We start from the raw sequence: 22,371 nt of genomic DNA on the forward strand, positions 1-22,371 counted from the left end.
GGCTTTTGTTTTTGGCTTAACTGTCTGGATTACTTAAACAATGGGTAGTTATTTTTTTAAGCAAGTTTGAAGAAGTCAACCTATATTTCAAGTGAAAAAGTTCTTGGGGGAAGTAGAGTCTTTTTTGACTGCTCACTCTTTTCTTATTGCAACTTCGAGATCATAAGGAAAGAGTTAACGCTTTCTGTCATGTTGGAAAGTACTTGTGAAATTTAAACCTTGGCAGTTAGTTCAATTACCGCTTGACAGCTCAGTAGTACTCTGTTTTGGAGCGCATGGCAATTAGGATTGTATAGTTATATTTTGTGAAAGATTGAAATGGAGAAAAGTGACTCACCAAGGTGGCTGATGGTGAGCATAGCAGTGTGGATCTCTTCCATTTCTTTCTTTCTTTTTTTTTTTTTTAAGATTTTATTTATTTATTTGACAGACAGATCACAAGTAGGCAGAGAGGCAGGCAGAGAGAGAGGAGGAAGCAGGCTCCCTGCTGAGCAGAGAGCCCTATGAGGGGCTTGATCCCAGGACCCTGAGATCATGACCTGAGTTGAAGGCAGAGGCTTAACCCACCGAGCCACCCAGGTGCCCCTTCTTCCATTTCTTTTAAGGATTAATAATCATTCTTTACCTCGCCTGTTGGATACTTCACCTGTCAGTTATTATGTGTAGAGTTGCTAGAACTCTCTCCCTGCAGCACTGGGAGCATAAAATTCAGCATGTAGTAGTGTAGTTCGTCCCTCAGTAAAGTGTTGGGAAGCCTCCAGAGGTCTTTGTGAAGTGTCTAGATTAGCATGTCGTTCCATGAGGATAATGGAGGAAAAGGATGAATTAAATCAAACTTCAAGGATCTGAAAATGGGCATCATGTTAACTTTCACAGGACCTGAAAGTAGCAGATTTTGTACTGGAGATGAGTTATTTGATTCCTTCAAATATTTATAGTTTTAAATTGTAACTATTTTGGTAGGAAGTCTTTGTAACTAACTGTATGATCTTGGGCAAGTCATTTGGCCCCTCCAGAGTCAGTTTCTAAAACCACATCAAATATAAACTACAGGATGGGTGTTGTCTTATACTTTTCTGAGTAATTTTACATAATTACATAATTTACATAAATTATTTCATTTACTCCTTACAACACTTCAATAAACGAAGACATTGAGACATAAAAATAATAAGTGACTTGTCTAATATATAGCCTGCGAGTGCTGGAACTCAGTCCTCCGTGAGTCCTGGGTGCTCCTTAGTCCTGTCACGTGCTGACATGCGAGTGGTGAACTGCGCCCCTCTAAAATTCTAAGGTTATTGTCATTTTTTTTGGTTTTGATTTTTTTTCCCCCCATCATTTGAGGCAACTTACCACGGGGCTATTTTCTTTGCCTGCTTTTTTTCTCAAAGTACATTGTAAGATTACTATTTGAAATGTCCTTTTTTCCTGCCCAAAAGTATATTTAAAAAAATTAACACTATGGGAGCACCTGGAGCATGTATCTCTTTATCTGGGGTTCATGAGTTCAAGTCCCATGTTGGGCATAGAGCTTACTTAAAAGAAAAAAATTAACAGTATGGAATTCCCATTATTGTGACAGGTTTTTGGATTAATTGGGTCTTGTGAGTTTGGGCTTCTCTTTTTGTAATGTTGCAGTTTGCGATTGTAAACCCTGAAATCATTCCAGAAATATATTTGGGGTTAAGCCCCACATGATGAGGTTGTCCTAACTTGTTTTAAGATGAAGAGGTAGGTTTATTCTTATTCATAAATAATATTCATAGTAAGAATTTAAATTTAATTTAATGATGAGAGAAGAGATTGTAAAAAGTACCCTAGTCTTGTATTCTTTAAATTTAGGTTTTATGCATTCTTGGAATTATAGTGCTTTTCAGACAAATCTCTTTGAGGAGGATAATTTCAGGTTTTTCTTAAATAGTTAAATGCTTTAATAATGTTTAGAACCTCAGAATAAAAACCTTAGATTCTAAGAACTGTCTCTCAGTTGCATAGTTTGCAAAGTCTTAGACTCAAACATTTTGCTCCTCAAAGCATTTAAATTTAAGGGCTGAATCTGCTAATTTGTCTAAAAGGTTGTGTGTATTTTTTCATATATTCCTCATTAATAAGTGGTTGAACAGATTAGCACCTGACTGTAGCTTGACACTAACCAGGGAAACAACTTTTCAGAAAATCCACACATGTTGTCCAGATGCATGTGGTTGTTGCTCTTGAGAGGAAAACTTGGGGGCTTTAATTGTTGGAACGTACTTTGGGGCTTGGCTTATCTGTACAAATTGGAGGTTCAAGGAAATCTGTCTTTCAGTCCTTATTTTATTCTTGTTGTATGTGGATTTTGTTTCAGGAATCTGAAATTCTGTCTCTCTCATCTCTTTCTGGAAAGAGCTTCGTTTCTGAATCAGTGAATTTCTGTTAGTTTGTTTAAATAGACCACCTGAGAACTTGTCAAAATAAGTTAAATCCTTAAGGATTTTTTGAAAGGGCAAGTTAAAAGCTAGAGGTAAGGGGAAGTTTTTGCCTTTTGGCTTTTCCAAGTATAACAGAGAATAAGATGCTTCCCTAAGGTTTTCTTGAATGTATTATTTCATCCTGTGTGCGGTCATTCATCATCCCTTTCACAAATGCTGCTGCCCACCATTAAGTCTCTTATCACAGGGCATTTTAAAATGATGCCATAAAATGCATGTTGAGAATCTTTGGATCTCAAATGTATAGAAATCACATCTAAATGTCAATTCCTGAGTTAAGGAACTGACAATTATGGCAATTTCAGTCTCTATTAATATTTAGTAGACAAGAGATTACGATATAGTTTATGTTATTCCTTATGTGTGTGTAAACTTATCTACTTGTTGAAAAGATTTGTTTGTTTTATTGGGGCTGTATATTTCTTTCATTGTACTGATTTGCTTACTTGAATTAAAGCCGTTCTTTAATTGTTTTGGGCTGTATCTATAGTTTGAAATTTAGGACTGTCCCCTGTGTACTATGCACCAAAGATGACATTTCAATGCATTGTTCAATTACTACACAGCTCCTATTTGTCTGTAATGAAGCTGTATGACTGGATCATTTATTTCAATGTTATTTGTTTTATATTATCCATATAAATGATAGCGTTTAATATATAGAGTCTAATTTTCCAAATTCATTTGTGTCTCCTCTGGGCATTTCTTTGGGATATGTTCACACTTGTGTTTTTGTTTCTGATTTTAAAATAATTTTCCTTTGTTGTAGGATGAGCAGTTCTTAGGTTTTGGCTCAGATGAAGAAGTCCGAGTTCGAAGTCCCACAAGGTCTCCTTCAGGTATGGCCAGTCAAGTGCATGGTGCCTTTTGTTTGTTAAGAGACATGGCTTCCCCTTGCTTTCTTTGCATATAAAGGATGATCTTAAATACTTGGGGGGCGGGGTTGCCTCCTTCTTTTTCTCTCGCACTAAGTAGGAGATGGCTTATGAACTAGACCTCTTTACGGGGCTCTTTGTCAGGCCACTAATGCTTTATTCTTTATAATGCTTCTCTTTGGGAGCTAGCTGGGACATGGGGGTGTGGTCAATTTCCGTGGAATGACTGAAAGACCTGGTAGTTGGAATGGAAGGTAACCCACTCAGAGCATCCTCAGATTCATAGATTTCGAATGATACAGTAGTATATACAACTTTGGGAATAATCTGACTGTTGTTTTTTACAGATGAAATTTGGTCTGCTGTTGTCAAAGAACTAAAAACAAAACATTGGCACTGTACGAAACTATTTTATCTGATCCTTGAAAGGCTGTATTAAAATAAAGAAAATAAAAATGATATGGGGGTATTTCCATTTTTAAGCAATATTTGTCATTGTTCGTGCCAAGAAAATATCTAGAATGTCTTGAAATTCTAGACTTGGAGAAGTTTCCGGAGAGAGAGCCCCCAGTGGAATAACACGCCATGGCTTGCAGAATTCTAGTCTGCTTAGGAGAGGGATCTTCTGAGGAAAAAGACATTCCCCATCAGTGCTGCCTTTCTGACATCTCCTGTGGTTTGGTTTGCTTTGCTTTGCTTTGGATGGGCAGTCTAGTTAAGTATGATGTCGTTAGTGGTTCTGTTCTTTGATAGCGACTTAGTTCTTGATGTCCGTTAGCATTTGGTGTTCTCTTAAGAGTCATCCTGTTTGTATAGTAATCTAATTCAAACACTAAGTTGACAGTATCTTTTTTCCCATGTGGCGGGAATGTTGCCATCCTACTTGGGAGGAGCTAGCCAGTAGTACCCCAGTGTCTGTGCCACTTAGACAGTAGCTACATTCTCTTGAAGATGTGATGAATCTGAAAACTTCATATTGGAACATGATTTTAGAGATCATCTGGTCTGACCCTTCATTTCTAGATGACAGAATAAGGAAGGGAAAATATGTGATTTGGTTACTCATAACAGACTTGTGAGTTCCCTGAATATGTTGTAGATTAACAGAACTGGACTCTTTTCCGTTCTGGTTTTTCTCCTTATCCACCAAAAAATTCTTTTAAAAATTGGATAAAAGAGGTTTTCCTAAAGTCCTATGAGTGGCTAGGTTCAAGTATAGCATGATGATCAGGAATCTTATGATCTACTTCTGGGTAGGGGTGATTCACAACTCTTCCTTGAATGGTTATCTACCTTGAATGTTGTCTTGTTGTCTCGTTTTTTTTTGTTTTTTAAACTCTCTGGGTATGCTTCACTAATGAAGAAATGAAACTTAGTTTTCCTGCTGTCTATTACTTAGTTGTAATTAGCATATATTGAGAGTGGATTTATGAATCCTTAATGTATTAAAGGAAGTTTCAAGTTAATTGGTGAGAAAAACACATTTAGGAAGCTAAGGAGTAAGACCTTTGTTGATCTCTGTTCTGTTAGGAAAGTTGGTTCCATTGTCCAAAATGTTCACATACTGGCATAAATCTCTTTTGATTCCTGTTAGGGGAGGTTTTAGTCTCAGAAGAACGTTGAGTCATATCAGAGGTTGGAAAGTCGTGAGCTAAGAGAAGATGTGATAGACCAGGGAGCTCTTAATCCATCTAGACAATCCAGGTTTATAGGAAGAATTTTAGAGAACAGCCTTGTTTTCTCAAGTCTCTTGATAAAGTAGCAAATTGAGCTGTTTTATAAATTGGCAAAGTCCTTTTATTTAGAATAGCAGAAGTCTGGTTTAATAAACTGTTGATTCACTCTTGACATCAGTTAGGGTTAAATCTTTTTTGTAACCTGGGACGTTATAACTAGTTCAAGAACTTGTAAGTAGATGAGTAGATTAATTACATGTCCCTTCACTGAGGAGTTCACATGCCACTGAGTTCAGTGATCTTATTCTGATGTCTTGCGAATGGACATTTTTCTATTCAATAAATCTTCCTTAGTTTACTTTGACAAAACAGACTGAAACTGTAGGAAGCTGAGCTGCCCAGGTGCTTTCCTGACAAAAGTTGATATGTTCCCGATTGAAGAGCTCCTTGTTCGAATTTATGAAAGCCAAAATTGCACTGAAAAGATGGGATGACTTACTATGAATATGTTCTCAAATATTAATCTTGGTGGCTAGGATATGGAAAAGGTGGCATAGGTTTTTTTAGTAAACCTATTTTTTTTCTTTTAATTAAAAAAAACTCCCTCGCTCACCTGAAATGGTAGAAAAATCAGTTTTGCGTATCGATCACTTGGTTGAAAATCTGTTACCATTATCTTAGTTCTGTTCCAAAAGTTAGATGTTCTAGGTGGAATGTTACTTAACTTAGTTTCTTTGAGGCAAGTTTTTGGTGAAAAGAAACTAAGCCCAATTAAGATATTTTATTGACTCACTAGACCCAGGTAGAGGTCAGTACAAAATGCCTTGTGCTAAAATATATTCAGCTTAGTCTCAACCTGAACTGCAAAGCTAAATGTATGCTCTTCACTGTTTAATTTTTATACACAGTTAAAACTAGCCCTCGAAAGCCTCGTGGGAGACCTAGAAGTGGCTCTGACCGAAATTCAGCTATCCTCTCAGATCCGTCTGTGTTTTCCCCTCTGAGTAAATCAGAGACCAAATCTGGAGATAAGATCAAGAAGAAAGATTCTAAAAGCATAGAAAAGAAGAGAGGAAGACCCCCCACCTTCCCTGGAGTAAAAATCAAAATAACACATGGAAAGGACATTTCAGAGCTACCAAAGGGAAGCAAAGAAGATAGCTTGAAAAAGATTAAACGGACACCTTCTGCTACATTTCAGCAAGCCACAAAGATTAAAAAATTACGAGCAGGTAAACTCTCTCCTCTCAAGTCTAAGTTTAAGACAGGGAAGCTTCAAATAGGAAGGAAGGGGGTACAGATTGTCCGGCGGCGAGGAAGGCCTCCGTCGACAGAAAGGATAAAGACCCCTTCAGGCCTCCTCCTTAACTCTGAACTGGAAAAGCCCCAGAAGGTCCGGAAGGACAAGGAAGGAACACCTCCACTCACAAAAGAAGATAAGACAGTCGTCAGACAAAGCCCTCGAAGGATTAAGCCGGTTAGGATTATTCCTTCTTCTAAAAGGACAGATGCCACAATTGCTAAGCAGCTCTTGCAGAGGGCAAAAAAGGGGGCGCAGAAGAAAATTGAGAAAGAAGCAGCTCAGCTGCAGGGAAGAAAGGTGAAGACACAGGTCAAAAACATCCGACAGTTCATCATGCCTGTCGTCAGTGCCATCTCCTCACGGATCATTAAAACCCCCCGGCGGTTTATAGAGGATGAGGATTATGATCCTCCGATTAAAATTGCCCGACTAGAGTCGACACCGAACAGTAGATTCAGTGCCACGTCCTGTGGATCTTCTGAAAAATCCAGTGCAGCTTCTCAGCACTCCTCTCAGATGTCTTCAGACTCCTCCCGATCTAGCAGCCCCAGCGTTGATACCTCCACAGATTCTCAGGCCTCTGAGGAGATCCAGGTACTTCCTGAAGAGCGGAGCGAGACCCCCGAAGTTCATACTCCACTGCCTATTGCCCAGTCCCCAGAGAACGATAGTACTGACAGGAGAAGCAGGAGGTATTCCGTGTCCGAGAGAAGTTTTGGATCTAGAACGACTAAGAAGCTGTCGACGCTGCAAAGTGCCCCCCAGCAGCAGCCCTCGTCCTCTCCGCCCCCACCTCTGCTTACGCCCCCCCCGCCGCTGCAGCCAGCCTCCAGCATCGCTGACCACACACCATGGCTCATGCCTCCAACGATCCCCTTAGCATCACCATTTTTGCCTGCTTCCGCTGCTCCCATGCAAGGGAAGCGCAAATCTATTTTGCGAGAACCGACGTTTAGGTGGACTTCTTTAAAGCATTCTAGGTCAGAGCCACAGTACTTTTCCTCCGCAAAGTATGCCAAAGAAGGTCTTATTCGCAAACCAATATTTGATAATTTCCGACCCCCTCCACTAACTCCTGAGGATGTCGGCTTCGCGTCCGGTTTTTCTCCATCCGGTCCTGCTGCTTCAGCCCGATTGTTCTCACCACTCCACTCTGGAACAAGGTTCGATATGCACAAAAGGAGCCCTCTTCTGAGAGCTCCCAGATTTACTCCAAGTGAGGCTCATTCTAGAATCTTTGAGTCTGTCACCTTGCCTAGTAATCGAACTTCTGCTGGAACATCTTCTTCAGGAGTATCCAACAGAAAAAGGAAAAGAAAAGTCTTTAGCCCTATTCGATCTGAACCAAGATCTCCTTCTCACTCCATGAGGACACGAAGTGGAAGGCTTAGTACTGCCGAGCTGTCACCGCTCACCCCGCCGTCTTCTGTCTCTTCCTCGTTAAGCATATCTGTTAGTCCTCTTGCCACTAGTGCCTTAAACCCGACTTTTACTTTTCCTTCTCATTCCCTGACTCAGTCTGGGGAATCTGCAGAGAAAAGCCAGAGACCAAGGAAACAGGCTAGTGCTCCGGCAGAGCCATTTTCATCCGGCAGCCCCACTCCTCTCTTCCCTTGGTTTACCCCAGGCTCTCAGACTGAGAGAGGGAGAAATAAAGACAAGGCCCCCGAGGAGCTGTCCAAAGATCGAGATGCTGACAAGAGCGTGGAGAAGGACAAGAGTAGAGAGAGAGACCGGGAGAGAGAAAAAGAGAATAAGCGGGAGTCAAGGAAAGAGAAAAGGAAAAAGGGATCAGAAATTCAGAGTAGTTCTGCTTTGTATCCTGTGGGTAGGGTTTCCAAAGACAAGGTTGTTGGTGAAGATGTTGCCGCTTCATCTTCTGCCAAAAAAGCAACAGGGCGGAAGAAGTCTTCATCACTTGATTCTGGGACTGATATTGCTTCTGTGACTCTTGGGGATACAACAGCTGTCAAAACCAAAATACTTATAAAGAAAGGGAGAGGAAATCTGGAAAAAACCAACTTGGACCTCGGCCCAACTGCCCCATCCCTGGAGAAGGAGAAAACCCTCTGCCTTTCCACTCCTTCATCTAGCACTGTTAAACATTCCACTTCCTCCATAGGCTCCATGTTGGCTCAGGCAGACAAGCTTCCTATGACGGACAAGAGGGTTGCCAGCCTCCTAAAAAAGGCCAAAGCCCAGCTCTGCAAGATTGAGAAGAGTAAGAGTCTTAAACAAACCGACCAGCCCAAAGCACAGGTACTCTTTTCCATCTTGCCTGTTAGAACTCAGCAGTTTATCGAGCCCCTTCTGTGAGTGAGTTTTAGACGAAGTGTTTCAGTGACACCTACTTCCAGGAATCAGGAGAAGGGCAGAGGACGTGGTGGCATTTACAGCGGTCCTTCAAGGACTGGTAGGATTTTGACAGGGGAGAACATTCTTTTTTTTTTTTTTTTTTTTTTTTTTCTTTTCTTTTTCTTTTTCTTTTTCTTTTTCTTTCTTTCTTTCTTTCTTTTTTTTTTTTAAAGAGAGAGAACGCACCTGCATGTGATGGCAAGCACGTGGGGGTAGACGACCCTGGAAAGAGACAGATTCTTAAGGTCCATGCCCAGTGTAGAACCCAACTCAGGCCTTGATCTCACAACCCTGAGATCATGACCTGAGCTGAAATCAAGAGTAGGACGCTTAACCGACTGAGCCACCCAGGTGCCATAGGGAAAACATTCTAAACAGAGGGCACAGTGTGGGTGGAGGAAAAAGTATGAGACATTTGAGAGGAATGGCTGATGGCTGGACTGGGCTGCACAGGAAGGTGGTGACTTAAGGCTGAAAGGTAGTCTGTACCTCATGGGTTTGGTATAGTGGAATCTGTGACCTAATGTTAAAGATGCATTTTTGTAGTCAAATTGGTTTACTGTCGTTTACTATAGAAAATGGGGTGGAAGGGGCGCCTGGGTGGCTCAGGCGTTAAGCGTCTGCCTTCGGCTCGGGTCGTGATCCTGGGATCCTGGGTTGGAGCCCCGGATCAGGCTCCCTGCTCAGCGAGAAACCTTCTTCTCCCTTTCCCACTCCCCCTGCTTGTGTTCCCTCTCTCGCTGTGTCTCTCTCTCTGTGTCAAATAAATGAATAAAGTCTTAAAAAAAAAAAAGTAAAAGAAAAAACAGGGTTGTGGAGGGGCTTCTCTTCCTCTGAGTAGCAAGTGATTAGAGCAGAAGGTAATAAGCATTGGCAGAACACAGATGAGAATAACTTAGCCTTAAGTTGAAGGCAGAAAAGCTGTAGGATTCAGTTCGGTAAGATGATGACAAATTTTACAAAGAACAGGTTTTTTAATTTAATTTAATTTATTTATTTTTATTTTATTTATTTATTTTTTTTTTTTTTTACCAAGGTAGCTGGACACTGTCCTCTTCTGAGAAAACCTGCTTTTAGAAACCAGTTTTTAAAAATTGCCATAGCAGATAATGTATTTATGCCCGCATACCAGGTTAGGTTAGGATGACCACACATTTAGGTTTTTCATGTTGTTCAACCTAGGGCCATATTTACATTTAGTAATTTTGCCAGTTGAGAGTTCTGGCAGGAATATGATGGGATTTATTTCTGATACCATTTTGGATGTTTTTTGGTTAGCCTCCTAGTGATAGGAGCAGCGGCTCTTTAAAATGTGAGACGTTTCTGTGCCGAGCTGTAGCCTTTCACGCGTACAGTTATAAGTCGTCTCCCCTACTTCTCTGTTGATCAGGGAAATAGAAGAAATAGTCTGTGATTAGATAAGCCCTGTTCAACTCCAGGCCAAACTTTTGCGTAATGCAGCTTGAGTTTTGAGGGTAGTTTTAAAGCAGCGGTATGATGGCAAATAAAAACTTAGTTGATTTCTGTTTCTTTTTTATTAAGAGCCCTGCCCCCCTTTTTGGCTGCCAATTTTAGAATACAGAGCTAATCGATTTCTGTAGATTGTCATGGCCTGTCATCTGGGAATAGCTAGAACTGTATATGTTGGTTCTAGGTTGTAATAACCTACCAGCTACACCTTGGCTTCATTTATTTACATTCTCAACGTGTGCTTGCTCTTGTTCGTTTTGACTTGCCTCTTATTCAGGGTCAAGAGAGTGATTCATCAGAGACCTCTGTGCGAGGACCCCGCATTAAACATGTCTGCAGAAGAGCTGCCGTTGCCCTTGGCCGAAAACGAGCTGTGTTTCCTGATGACATGCCCACCCTGAGTGCCTTACCATGGGAAGAACGAGAGAAGATTTTGTCTTCCATGGGGAATGATGGTAGGTCAGGGGTGTCAGCCTTGGAGTCTGAGCAGATTTGATTAGTTTGCTGGTCATTCTGGGGATACCTAGTAGGCTCTTCATAGCACTTTGTGTTAGTCTGGGTCCTCCAAAAAGCAAATGGCAAGGGTGTATTAAATATGCAAGGGTTACACTAGAGAAAGTGCCCAAGAGAGAAAATGGGAGGGAGCTGGGGAAGGCTGGGTAACAGTCAGGCTGCTGTGTAAGTGTCACCCCAAGGAAAGAGAGAGGGAGGGAGGGTGGGGCAGAATCTTCCCAGACTGTTTTCCCAGAGAGTTTGGCAAGGCTGTCAGGGAGTCCTTGAGCAAAAGCTGACGGTTGTCTTCCAAGAACGGGCCCGCCTTAGTATCCCTGCTGTGCTCAGTCACTACCCGGGAGCAGCCCTGTGGTAAGTGTGGCCTCGGTGTACCGCTGGATTTCAGAGCACAGCCGTTGGCCCTTGGTCAGTGAGCTCCGTCCCCTGTGCTTGGAGGTCTGGGAGGCACATTCTCATGGTTGCATTTTGACGCTGGATGACTTAAATGCTAGGTGACTGCTCATATAAAATGGAGAGGTTCAGAGAATCTTAGGAAGCATTCAGTTCACATTCTTGGTTTTAGGTTAGACTGTGTTTTGTTCTCAGTGTTCAGCTTTCTGCTTCCATCAAGCTGCAAGTTATAGGCGTTTTAAAAAAAAATTTTTTTTTAAAGATTTTATTTATTTATTTGACAGAGAGAAATCACAAGTAGGCAGAGAGGCAGGCAGAGAGAGAGGAGGAAGCAGGCTCCCCGCTGAGCAGAGAGCCCGATGTGGGGCTTGAACCCAGGACCTGGGATCATGACCTGAGCCGAAGGCAGCGGCCCAACCCACTGAGCCACCCAGGCGCCCCCGTTTTTAAAAAATTTAAAGAATTATTTAAAACAGGCTCTGATTTCTGCCTAAGAATATTTTTATTATGATGTATTTCATTTTTGGAGTCCCAGTTAAAATGAGGCTTGGATGTATATAATGATAGGAATGGATTTTGAGGAATTCCGCCTCTGCTCCCAAGAAGGAATTAGACACTCCCTCCGAACTAATGACACGTTTCTTTAACAGACAAGTCATCAGTTGCTGGCTCAGAAGATGCTGAACCTCTTGCTCCGCCCATCAAACCAATTAAACCCGTTACCAGAAACAAGGCGCCTCAGGAACCTCCAGTAAAGAAAGGGCGACGATCCAGGCGGTGTGGGCAGTGTCCCGGCTGCCAGGTGCCTGAGGACTGTGGTGTTTGTACTAACTGCTTAGACAAACCCAAGTTTGGTGGCCGAAATATAAAGAAGCAGTGCTGCAAGTGAGTGGGTGTCTTCCTCTGAGGTGTGGACCTCTCAGCCATGGCGGTTGTGTGTTCATGCCTGGACTGTTGCAGGGATGCAGCCGAAGGCTGAGTGTGGTTGTGTCGTGTCTCCTTGACGTGCGAGGCTAGTTGCAGAGTTGGATTTTGTGATGTGGCCAGGTTTGGGCTGTCCTTAAATAAGAAATACTCGGGCAGCGCTGTCTAGGAGAAAGTCCTGCAGTGGTGGAAGTAGTCTCTGTCTGCGTAGTCCACGTGGTAGCCATTAGCCGGACGTGGCTGTAGAACACTGGAGGTGTGGTTAGTGTGACCAAGGAACTGCTGTTTAATTGCATTGCATTTCAATTAATTTAAATTTAAATGGCCACATGTGCCTAGTGGCTACCATATCAGTGCAGCTCTGGAGGGGTTCCATGTAAACACTGACGAATTTATATATTTATATTTTATACATTATATCAGTTATATAGAAGTCACATGTAAATGAAATATTTACACATAACTGAGCTATAATTTATATTTAATGTATATATTATATCTATTTATATTATAATTTTTCAGGTCAATTGAAATTAATCTTTATGGCATTGAGGAAAAAAGTGGTGATATCTTAGTCTAGGGCCCTTCGCTTTCTAACTCCCAGAGTATTTTCATGCACATGGAGTTTTTGATCTGAAAGTTTTGATTACTCGATCTCTTCTCCCTTTTTTAAGTCAGTTTGTGGATTCACTTTCTGCCTTTTGGGATAATTTGTTTTAAATGGGTCAAGAAAGTTGCGCAAACAAATTTTAGTGACCGAGCATCTTATAAAGTGCCTGCCACATGGAGGACATATTAGCAATAGGTATTTGCTGAATGAATGGTAACATGAAAGTGATTTATAGAAAATGTGGTTGGGAGAAGTTAGTTCAAGGGAGACAGTTTCTAGGAGACAGTAAGTAGTTCTGGGTTTTGCTTTAGTCTGGCCTTAAGCAAGAATCTTGTCTCAGTCCCACTAGTGGAAAGAAATGAGACAAATCACAGATCAGCAGGAAGGTACATGATTGCAGGATAAACCTGCACTGTAATTTAGGGGTTGAAATGTATTCAGCTCAGTTTCAAACTTCAGAGTAAGTCTTAGTTTCTTAGTTAAATTGAGGAGTGAAATGTGTATCAAAGCCCCCTGAAATAGATCTGTTGCATCGTGGTGTCAAACAAAGGACTTGTTGGTTAATTTGCATCCATTTTTATTCAGATTACTATATGAATATTAATCTCATAAGGGAGCAGAACCAGTTTGACTTTAAGAAACACGAGCTGATGATTTTGTGTGTGTGGTGCTAAGTTAGTACTGGGTTATAAGAAATTTGAGTCCCATTTCAAATATAATTTGATATTTATTCTTTTTAGACCCTAAAGGTAGGTAAAATTGCTGATCGCAGCATTCAGAGGCTCAGACTGAATCTGAGTACTTTATTCAGCCCTAAAATAAACCCTAATGAGGGTTCACTGATTTCTGCAGACAAATTAACACTTGTTTCAAGGCTTTCCTTCTAAATGTTGTTTGATTTTTATGGTGTCCCTTGTCATCCTAGGATGAGAAAATGTCAGAATCTACAATGGATGCCTTCCAAAGCCTACCTTCAGAAGCAAGCAAAAGGTAGCGTTGTCTGAAGATCTTCCCCAAATGCTTCCTGCTCTAATGCCAGAGTCATGTACATCTGATGTAAATAGAATGCCAGTTGCCCGTTCATTCGTTGTTTGACTGCTCTTCCCAGCAAGTTGGTGGTGGTTGAAGCTGGGTGGCAGTTACATGAGGGTTCATTTTACTAGTCCCTTTACTTTGAAATGTTCCATAATCAAAAAAATTTTTAAATTCCTGGAACAATTCCATCCATTCCGTTTCCGAGAGTGACACAAATACCCCCGTCTCACCTGACCAGCTCGCTCCTTCCAGTGTCGACTCAGCTGTAGGGCAGTATGAACATGATTGTACTACATCCCTCTGCTTTTTGTCTTAAAAAGAGTTTTTCTCACTTCTTACAGATAAATCATCTTGTTTTTTTTCCCCCTAGCTGTGAAAAAGAAAGAGAAAAAGTCTAAAACCAGCGAAAAGAAAGAGAGCAAGGAGAGCAGCGTTGGGAAGAGCATGGTGGACTCTGGGCAGAAGCCTGCCCCGTCAGCAAGAGAGGACCCCGTCCCCAAGAAAAGCAATAGTGAACCTCCGCCTCGAAAGCCCATCGAGGAGAAGAGCGAAGAAGGGAACGCCCCTGCCCCAGTTCCTGAATCCAAACAAGTTACCACGCCAGCTTCCAGGAAGTCCAGCAAGCAGGCCTCCCAGCCAGTGCCAGTCACCCCTCCACAGCCATCCAGCACAGCACCACCGAGAAAAGACGTTCCCAAGACCGCTCCTAGTGAGCCCAAGAAAAAGCAGCCTCCACCACCAGAGTCAGGTGAGTGAAGAAAGCAAGAAGAAGTTGCTGAGCCAGAAATAGCAGCAAAGAACACCAGTGTCTTTCTTAAACAGAATTTGGAAACCCAAAATGTATATTTTTGAGCCTTTAGTTAAGGAAAATTAGCTCTCTTTTAAGCTATTTATATAATAATAAAGAAATAGAAACAAAAACCAGTTAAGTTGGAGGTATTGTCTTATTTTCCTCTGTAAAGCCTAGAGTTTAAGTCAGTTTTTGTGTTTTCTAATGCCCCTTTCTTCACAGGCCAGTAAGTCCTAAGGTGGTCATTGCTGTTTAGCACGAACTCTGAGTTTAGTGGCATCTGACTGCAATTTATTTTGAATTCTTTAGGTCCAGAGCAAAGCAAGCAGAAAAAAGTGGCTCCTCGCCCAAGTATTCCTGTAAAACAAAAACCAAAAGAAAAGGTGAGGAGAGATTTGTTTCTCAGCCATTGCTTAGGGATGTGTTCCATTCTGCAGGGACATAGTATTATCCTTGACATTTACGTGACTGAGTGAGTGAACCCCTGGATCTGCTTCTCTGTAGATGGCAGTGGACTTCCTTAAAGTGAACGAACTTCCGGTTAGGCTTTAGCTCATTTTGTTTTTTGTCTTTCCCCTTCTTTGTGGCCTTCCGTGCTTAGGCTGACACCACAGGGCGCTTACTGTGACTGTTCTTTGCCCTGAGCATGCTTTAGTGATACTGGTCTACAGCAGTCACCCTTCCCTATGTCCACTATGTTTATTATGAGGAGAGAGAGGTCTTTAAGAATCTTTTGGCTCAGGGTGCCTGGGTGTCTCAGTCGGTTGATTGTCTGACTCTTGATTTCTCTTCGGTCATGATCTCAGGGTAGCGTAGAGTCTCCCTCCACATTTCCCTCTGCCCCTCTCTCTCTGAGAACGTGCGCTTTTTTCTCTCTTTCTCAAATAAACAAATTTTTCAAAAAAAAAAAAAAAAGTTAAAAAAGAAAGACTCTTCTGGCTCATTCTGCCGTCTCTCTGTGCCCCCATAATGGTGTGGTGAGCATCCTTGCTAGTGCACCAGCAATGCGAAAGAGAGGCAGATACCAGGGTCTTAGGAAGCCTTGCTCCGAGGTCATTGTCTGGCTTCTAACTGTGGTGACAAAGCATGGTTACCCTGACGAGTTGAAATCACTGATGGTCACAGAGCTGCGAACACTGCTGTGACCATCCGTTTTAACAAGAGTGGAATGAAAAACCCCAGGTTCGACGTGCAGCCCAAAGATCTAGAAAAATGATGGAGAAAACGGCAGAATAAACTGCTCCCATGCCGTCTCTTTGGTTTTATTGTGCCAACAACCTCAGCTGGCATCATGGACCACGAAAAAGCAAGACAAGAACCCACAAGAGGGAGAAAGTCCCGGAATTCTTCTAGGGCTGTAATGCATACATAAAATGCCTCCATGGAAAAAAAGAATATGAAGATTAACTCTCTGTGTCTGTGGGATACGTGTGTTGGAAGCGTGGTTTCCAGAGCTCCTAAGTAGATCGGTTGTTTGCATTGTTACCTGCTGTGAAAGTATGGGCAAGTGGGACGCGGTTTTGTTCTTTATCCATCTTCTATCTCTATAGGAAAAGCCACCTCCAGTCAGTAAGCAGGAGAACACAGGCACTTTGAACATCCTCAGCACTCTCTCCAATGGCAATAGTTCGAAGCAAAAGATCCCCACCGATGGAGTCCACAGGATCAGAGTGGACTTTAAGGTAAAAGTGTTTCGTGACCATGTAACATGTCGAGCGTGATGGCTTCAAATCAGAAAAATGGTGTTATCCAGGGTATTGATGAAAGAGGGGGAGTTCAGCACCCAGTCAGGGAGTGAGAGCTCCCCGTTGGCAGGGCGGTTCAGGTGTGAGAGCGCTCTGGTCCGTGTCGTGAGGTCATCATTTACGAGCAGACAAATGAACGCTGGCATCAGCCTGAGCGAAAAAGTGCATTTGGATGAGAACAGCGTCTGAGGAAATAATTCTTTCACGTGAGAATTCTCCAACCATGATGATTGCTTGAATCAGCAAAGCTCTAAGGAAAAGTCACTCCCGGGGTATCTTTGCATTCTCGTTAACATGAATTAAACCAGTAGGTGAGCATTTTAACAGTTTGTGTCTGAAACGAACCGTTTTTTTAAAGCAGCAGTTAACTCTTGAACCCACTGAAACGAAGTCTTCTTGCCACTCCAGTGTCACTCGGAATTGATGTTTGCTGGCCTTGCTCTCAATCCAAAGCTGTGTCTCCAGAACACTTGCGTAAACGATCCGTCTCTCTCTCCACAGGAGGATTGTGAAGCAGAAAATGTGTGGGAGATGGGAGGCTTAGGAATCTTGACCTCTGTCCCTATAACACCCAGAGTGGTTTGCTTTCTCTGTGCCAGCAGTGGGCACGTAGAGGTAAGAGAAGCTGCTTCTCGGTACCCCCAGACAGTTGAATGGTAGATGATTTTGCTGTGATGAAAGAAATCATTTCTTCTGTCTTGTTGGTATGTAGCAGGTACTATCCTCTCTTTATTTTTGATTTTTTATTTTTTTAAAGTAATCTTTGGGGTGCCTGTGTGGCTCAGTGCTTGGGCGTCTGCTTTAGACTTAGGTCATGATCCCCAGGTCCTGGGATCAAGCCCCATATCAGGCTCCCTGCTCAGTGGGGAACCTGCCTGTCCTTCTCCAGCTCCCCCTGCTTGTGTTCCCTCTCTTGCTGTGTCTCTGTCATCAATAAATAACATCTTTTAAAAAAAAATTTTTTTTTAAGTAATCTTTATGCCCAGTGTGGGGCTTGAACTTAGAACCCAGAGAGCAAAAGTTGCACTCAGCCGACTGAGCCAGCCGGGCACCCCTACTGGCCTCACATTAATCCAGCTAATGAAATGCTTTAAAAGTTTTTTATAGATTTCATGAAGGAATCTGCTTCTTAGTAGAGGAGCAGAATTACTGAGTGTGAACGTTTTAATGGTCTCATCTCTTAAATGCACTCTTTTTATTAGAGTTCTGATAGTTCTGCTAAATGTCCAAACATGGCAGAAATGATATAGTGCACTTCTGGAAAAAGAAATAGCGATCTTACATTGACTATAAAGAGCTCTTAGCAATTAATAAGAAAAAGGAACAACGCCCAATAAAAATAAATAAGCTGTGGACAGGAATATGTAATTCACAAAATGAGAAATAAAAACATGGTGAGCAGGGGTCATTAAGCCTTCTTTTTTTTTTTTTTTTTAAAAGATTTTATTTATTTATTTGACAGAGATCACAAGTAGGCAGAGAGGCAGGCAGAGAGAGAGAGGTGGAGGCAGGCTCCCTGCGGAGCAGAGAGCCCGATGCGGGGCTAGATCCCAGGACACTGGGATCATGACCTGAGCCGAAGGCAGAGGCTTAACCCACTGAGCCACCCAGGCGCCCCGTCATTAAGCCTTCTAATGACCGAAAATTGGACGTTAAAGCATGATTAAAAAGATCATGTGGGAAGAGGTGCCAGCTAGCACATTTGGTGGAGGTTGTGAGTTTGAGCCCCACATTGGCCATAGAGATTGCTTAAAAAAGTAAAATCTTTAGAGACGCTGGGTTGGCACAGTTGATTAAGCATCTGACTCCTGGTTTCAACTCAGGTCATGATCTCAGGGATGAGAGATGGAGCTCGCATCAGCTCCGAGTCTGCTGGAGATTCTCTTTCCCTCTCCTGTCCCCCCCTCTCCTCAGTAAATAAATTAATAAAATCTCGAAAATAAATTAATAAAATCTTTTTTAAAAAATCATGTGGCGGGAATGGGGCGCCTGGGTGGTTCAGTGGGTTAAGCCTCTGCCTTCGGCTCAGGTCATGATCTCAGGGTCCTGGGATCGAGCCCCGCATCGGGCTCTCTGCTCAGCGGGGAGCCTGCTTCTCCCTCTCTGCCTGACTCTCTGCCTACTTGTGATCTCTCTCCCTATCAAATAAATAAGATCTTTAAAAAAAAAAAAAAAAAAATCATGTGGCGGGAAAAGGATCATGTGGAAATAGGGACTTCCTGTTGGTGGAATCTAAGTTAGTTGCAGTCCTTATTTCTGAGGAAACTGTTCAGAAATACATATTTATCCTTAAAATGAATATACTGTCTAACCCAGCAGTGGCACTCAAGGCATTTATCCTAAGGATATAATTAGAGAAGTCAACAAGTAGGTATATGCATGCATAGGTATGTGTGATTATATGTGTGTGTACAATACATACATATATATATGTGATTAAACCCTTCTGTCTCTATATATGGTAAACACAAGGGTTTATTTCAGTACTGTTCATGATGATAATAAATAGGAGACAACCTAAAGTTTGTCAATAAGGGGCGGGAGTCTTTAATCATAGGATATGCATATAAGAGCAAAGATAATAATAATAATAATAATATAGATGGATATTGACGCGTCCATGACACATCACTGAGTTAAAAGAGCAGGTTACAAAGTAGTATATGTAAAGCGTGATCCCATTTTGGGTTTTGGACATTGTTTTAAAAATGTATATGCAGAAAGAATTGTGGAAGGATTTACACCAAATCTTGAAAATGTGATTCGATTAGGAGTGCCTTGTTTTCTCTTTAATTTTTCTTTATCCTTTCGAGTCTTTTGCAGTGAGTATTTGCCACCTCTGCAATAAAGAAGTAAAAGCACGATTTTAAATCGGAAGCAGTAGCTTGTCACTTAGACTTGTCACTTAGACTTGTCACAGTCCTCACTTCCAGAATACCTCCTTAGCTTGTTACTTTATCACATGTGTTTTAAGGTCATGAAGAAATTCCAAGACCAGATTATCGTGTACATATTGAGCTATCAGGCAGACTCACTAGCTAAGAGATTCAGTCCTGCCCACTTGCTATGTTAAATTGTATGGTAGTAAAATATATAGTATATTATATATATTATATTTTATATATATATACACACATATACATACTATATATATAGTATAATATAATACCATTATAAATTATGGTATTCAATCATTAAGCAAATATTTTCATGACTGTTATGAACAATAACATTGTTCCAAGTGGTGGGGCTGCTTTAGATAATACTGACACTAAGAATATTCAGTTCACAAATGTCAGGGGTCTACTGTATCTCTTTTGCCCATAATCTTAATGCTTTCCCTCCACACAATGCTGCCCACAGGAATAACTTGTAGCTCCAGTCCTTCAACTTCTGTGATAAAACGGGTTTTTTTCTTTCAGAGTATAATTGCTTTAATTTAAATTGTGTAGTTGTGCACAGCAACCCCACAGGATTCCTAAAAACTGAGCTAGAGAATGACTAGTCCACTGTTTGCAGCATACTCCTGCTAAAGTGTAACCAGTGTTTGATGAATTCTGATATTCGAGGTTTGTTTGTTGGTTTTAAGATTTATTGATTTGTTTGTTTGTTTGTTTGTTTATTGGTGGGGGTGGGGCACACAGTGGGGACAGGCAGAGGGAGAGGGAGACTCAAGCGGACTCGCGGAGTGCAGAGCCTGACGCCAGCTTGGTCCCAGGACCATGAGATCACAGCCTGAGCCCAAACTGAGTTAGGTGCTTAACCAACTGCGCCACCTACAGATCCCCAGACATTAGAATTTTTAAAAACTTTCTATGCTGACGTTATTTCAGATTTGCAGAAAAGTTACCAGAGTAGTACAAAGAATTCCCATATACCCTTCACCCACATTTCCCAAATGTTCATATGTTTATTTGCTTTATCCTTTTCTTTGTGTGTCTGTATTTTACAAAGTGAGAAATGAAATATATACATACATTTTATATATATAACACATTTTTTTCTAAAAATTGGGAAGTTGTAGACCTGTCCTTTTACATCTAAATATTTTACTACGTATTTTGTAAAACCATGGTCATTCTCTCATATCATCACGGTATAGCTGTCAAAGTGTGGAAATTAACAGTTACTGTTATCTAATCTATAAACTTTATTTAGCTTTGACCAGTTGTCCCAATAATTCTGCTATGGCTAAAAGAAAAGTCTGGGTCATCCTCATTTAAATTTTTAAAAAACTCCTTAACATGAAAATAACATTTCTACAAGTAGAGATGGAAAGGACAAACGAGAACTTACAACTGTATTTAGTATCTTGTAGGAAGCCTTTAATCCTCCCTCTTTCCCCCTCCCCTTCCGATAGCTCTTGCTTGTACCTCACCTTCGGCACTTAGTGCATTCTGGTAAATCTGGGATTATATTTATTTTGTTACTTTTTAAATTCTACCATTATTACTTTAGGCCCCTGCGTCTCCTGCAGTGCCTAATCTTGTGCTTTTTTTCATAGTCATTGCTGAATGATTATGTGTTAAATTGAAACACACACACACACACACACACACACCGCCCCCATTGGACTCCTAAAGCCTGAAGTCTGTAAATAGCATTTGGTTGATGTCTCTACATGTTATTTGACAACTTCTATGTTCCGGTCTTACCCTAGTTTGTGTATTGCCAAGTCTGTTGTGAGCCCTTCCACAAGTTTTGTTTAGAGGAGAACGAGCGCCCCCTGGAGGACCAGCTGGAGAACTGGTGTTGTCGCCGCTGCAAGTTCTGTCATGTTTGTGGAAGGCAGCATCAGGCTACCAAGGTATAAAACTAAGTAACAGAACTGTTTAGAGCATTATTCTCTACCTCCGTTTCTGCCTTTTGGTTAGGGTTTTGTATCTATATTTTTCCTCTGCTGACTTAGTCTGTTCTATTTAATTGGGTATAATTCATTGCCTATTTTTATGTTTTAATTTGGGGAATATAGGAGAAAATGTGGCATTAGATAAAATCCCCCCCAAAAACTCCAATTTGCCTGATAAGAATATTCATCTGGGTGCCTTTGGCAGGACACAAGTCCCACTGCTTTCTTTGAGAGTAAAATAATTTAGGAGACAATGTAAATTGTTCTAGTGACGTGCAATACTTACTTGAAGGTGAATATGAAATGGGCACTAAAAGCTCATCTGTGTGTGTGTGTGTGTGTGTGTGTGTGTGTGTGATACCCACTTTCTTGCCTTCACATTTTCTTCCATTTTTTTTTTTATTGGCGTATAGCTGACATACAATCTGATGTGAGTTTTAGGTGTGCAACTCAGTGCTTACCACGAGACGTACGGTCCCCGTCTCGTGTCACACATGATGACAGTCTCACGGACTGTATTCCCCTGGCTGTACTTCTCATCTCCGCGACTTAGTTACTTCATAACTGGAAGCGTGTACCTCTTCATCCCTTGCCTTTGTGTTCCCTACAGCAGCTGCTGGAGTGTAATAAGTGCCGAAACAGCTATCACCCCGAGTGCCTGGGACCAAACTACCCCACCAAGCCCACCAAGAAAAAGAAAGTTTGGGTGAGTACCCGTATGACGCGGTTGCAGAGAGAACTGACATTGGGGCTCTTGGGCTTGTAACGGGGATCCCCTTGCTGGAGTATGTCCCTGTGACCGTTTTTCGGTCTCATTATTAGGAAGAGCCAACCCAGGAAAGAGTTCAACTTGAGAAACGGATTGCGTGTGAGGTCTCTTTAAATGAGATGAGCTCTTAAAAATAGGGAATTCCCGTTGAATTGTTTTCCTTTTCCAGATCTGCACCAAGTGTGTTCGCTGCAAGAGCTGTGGATCCACAACTCCAGGCAAAGGGTGGGATGCACAGTGGTCTCACGATTTCTCACTGTGCCACGACTGTGCCAAACTCTTTGCTAAAGGTATTTTTAAAAAGCGAGTTTTGTCAACTTATAGAAGTTGTATTTGGTGTTTTGAAGGAGAACTGGACACTCCAGTGCAACGAAGTAAAAAGTTTTATCCAGAGACACCATCTAGACCCATTTACTAAGTTCCTGATCTTGCTCTTTACAGTGGAGTATTACAGCAACTAGAGATGCTTTGTTAACTTCTATGGGAAGAATTAAGGGGACTTTTTGTAATAACTAACCACAGAAGAAATGCTTTAAGCTAGTATTTCCCAGTGTGAGGTATGTAGACATTTGATTGTTCCAGAAATGATTTTA

General features: G+C 41.6%; 1 protein-coding gene across 6 annotated transcripts in view; it reads left to right on the forward strand.

Annotated features, from left to right (window-relative positions):
* KMT2A (lysine methyltransferase 2A) overlaps positions 1-22,371 on the forward strand; it is a 78,520-nt gene that overhangs the window by 24,798 nt on the left and 31,351 nt on the right. For 5 of the 6 annotated variants that reach the window (XM_047694059.1, XM_047694053.1, XM_047694055.1 and 2 more), the window contains 12 exons: positions 3,244-3,313; positions 5,934-8,587; positions 10,431-10,608; positions 11,707-11,941; positions 13,516-13,580; positions 13,996-14,373; positions 14,725-14,798; positions 15,966-16,097; positions 16,662-16,775; positions 20,821-20,967; positions 21,620-21,715; positions 21,948-22,068. In XM_047694059.1, coding sequence (XP_047550015.1) covers positions 3,244-3,313; positions 5,934-8,587; positions 10,431-10,608; positions 11,707-11,941; positions 13,516-13,580; positions 13,996-14,373; positions 14,725-14,798; positions 15,966-16,097; positions 16,662-16,775; positions 20,821-20,967; positions 21,620-21,715; positions 21,948-22,068 — 4,264 coding nt within the window. The remainder of the gene's footprint in view (positions 1-3,243; positions 3,314-5,933; positions 8,588-10,430; positions 10,609-11,706; positions 11,942-13,515; positions 13,581-13,995; positions 14,374-14,724; positions 14,799-15,965; positions 16,098-16,661; positions 16,776-20,820; positions 20,968-21,619; positions 21,716-21,947; positions 22,069-22,371) is intronic. The other variant, XM_047694054.1, reaches the window with a different exon arrangement.

This window comes from Lutra lutra, chromosome 10, assembly GCF_902655055.1.
Source record: "Lutra lutra chromosome 10, mLutLut1.2, whole genome shotgun sequence".
NCBI lineage: Eukaryota > Metazoa > Chordata > Mammalia > Carnivora > Mustelidae > Lutra > Lutra lutra.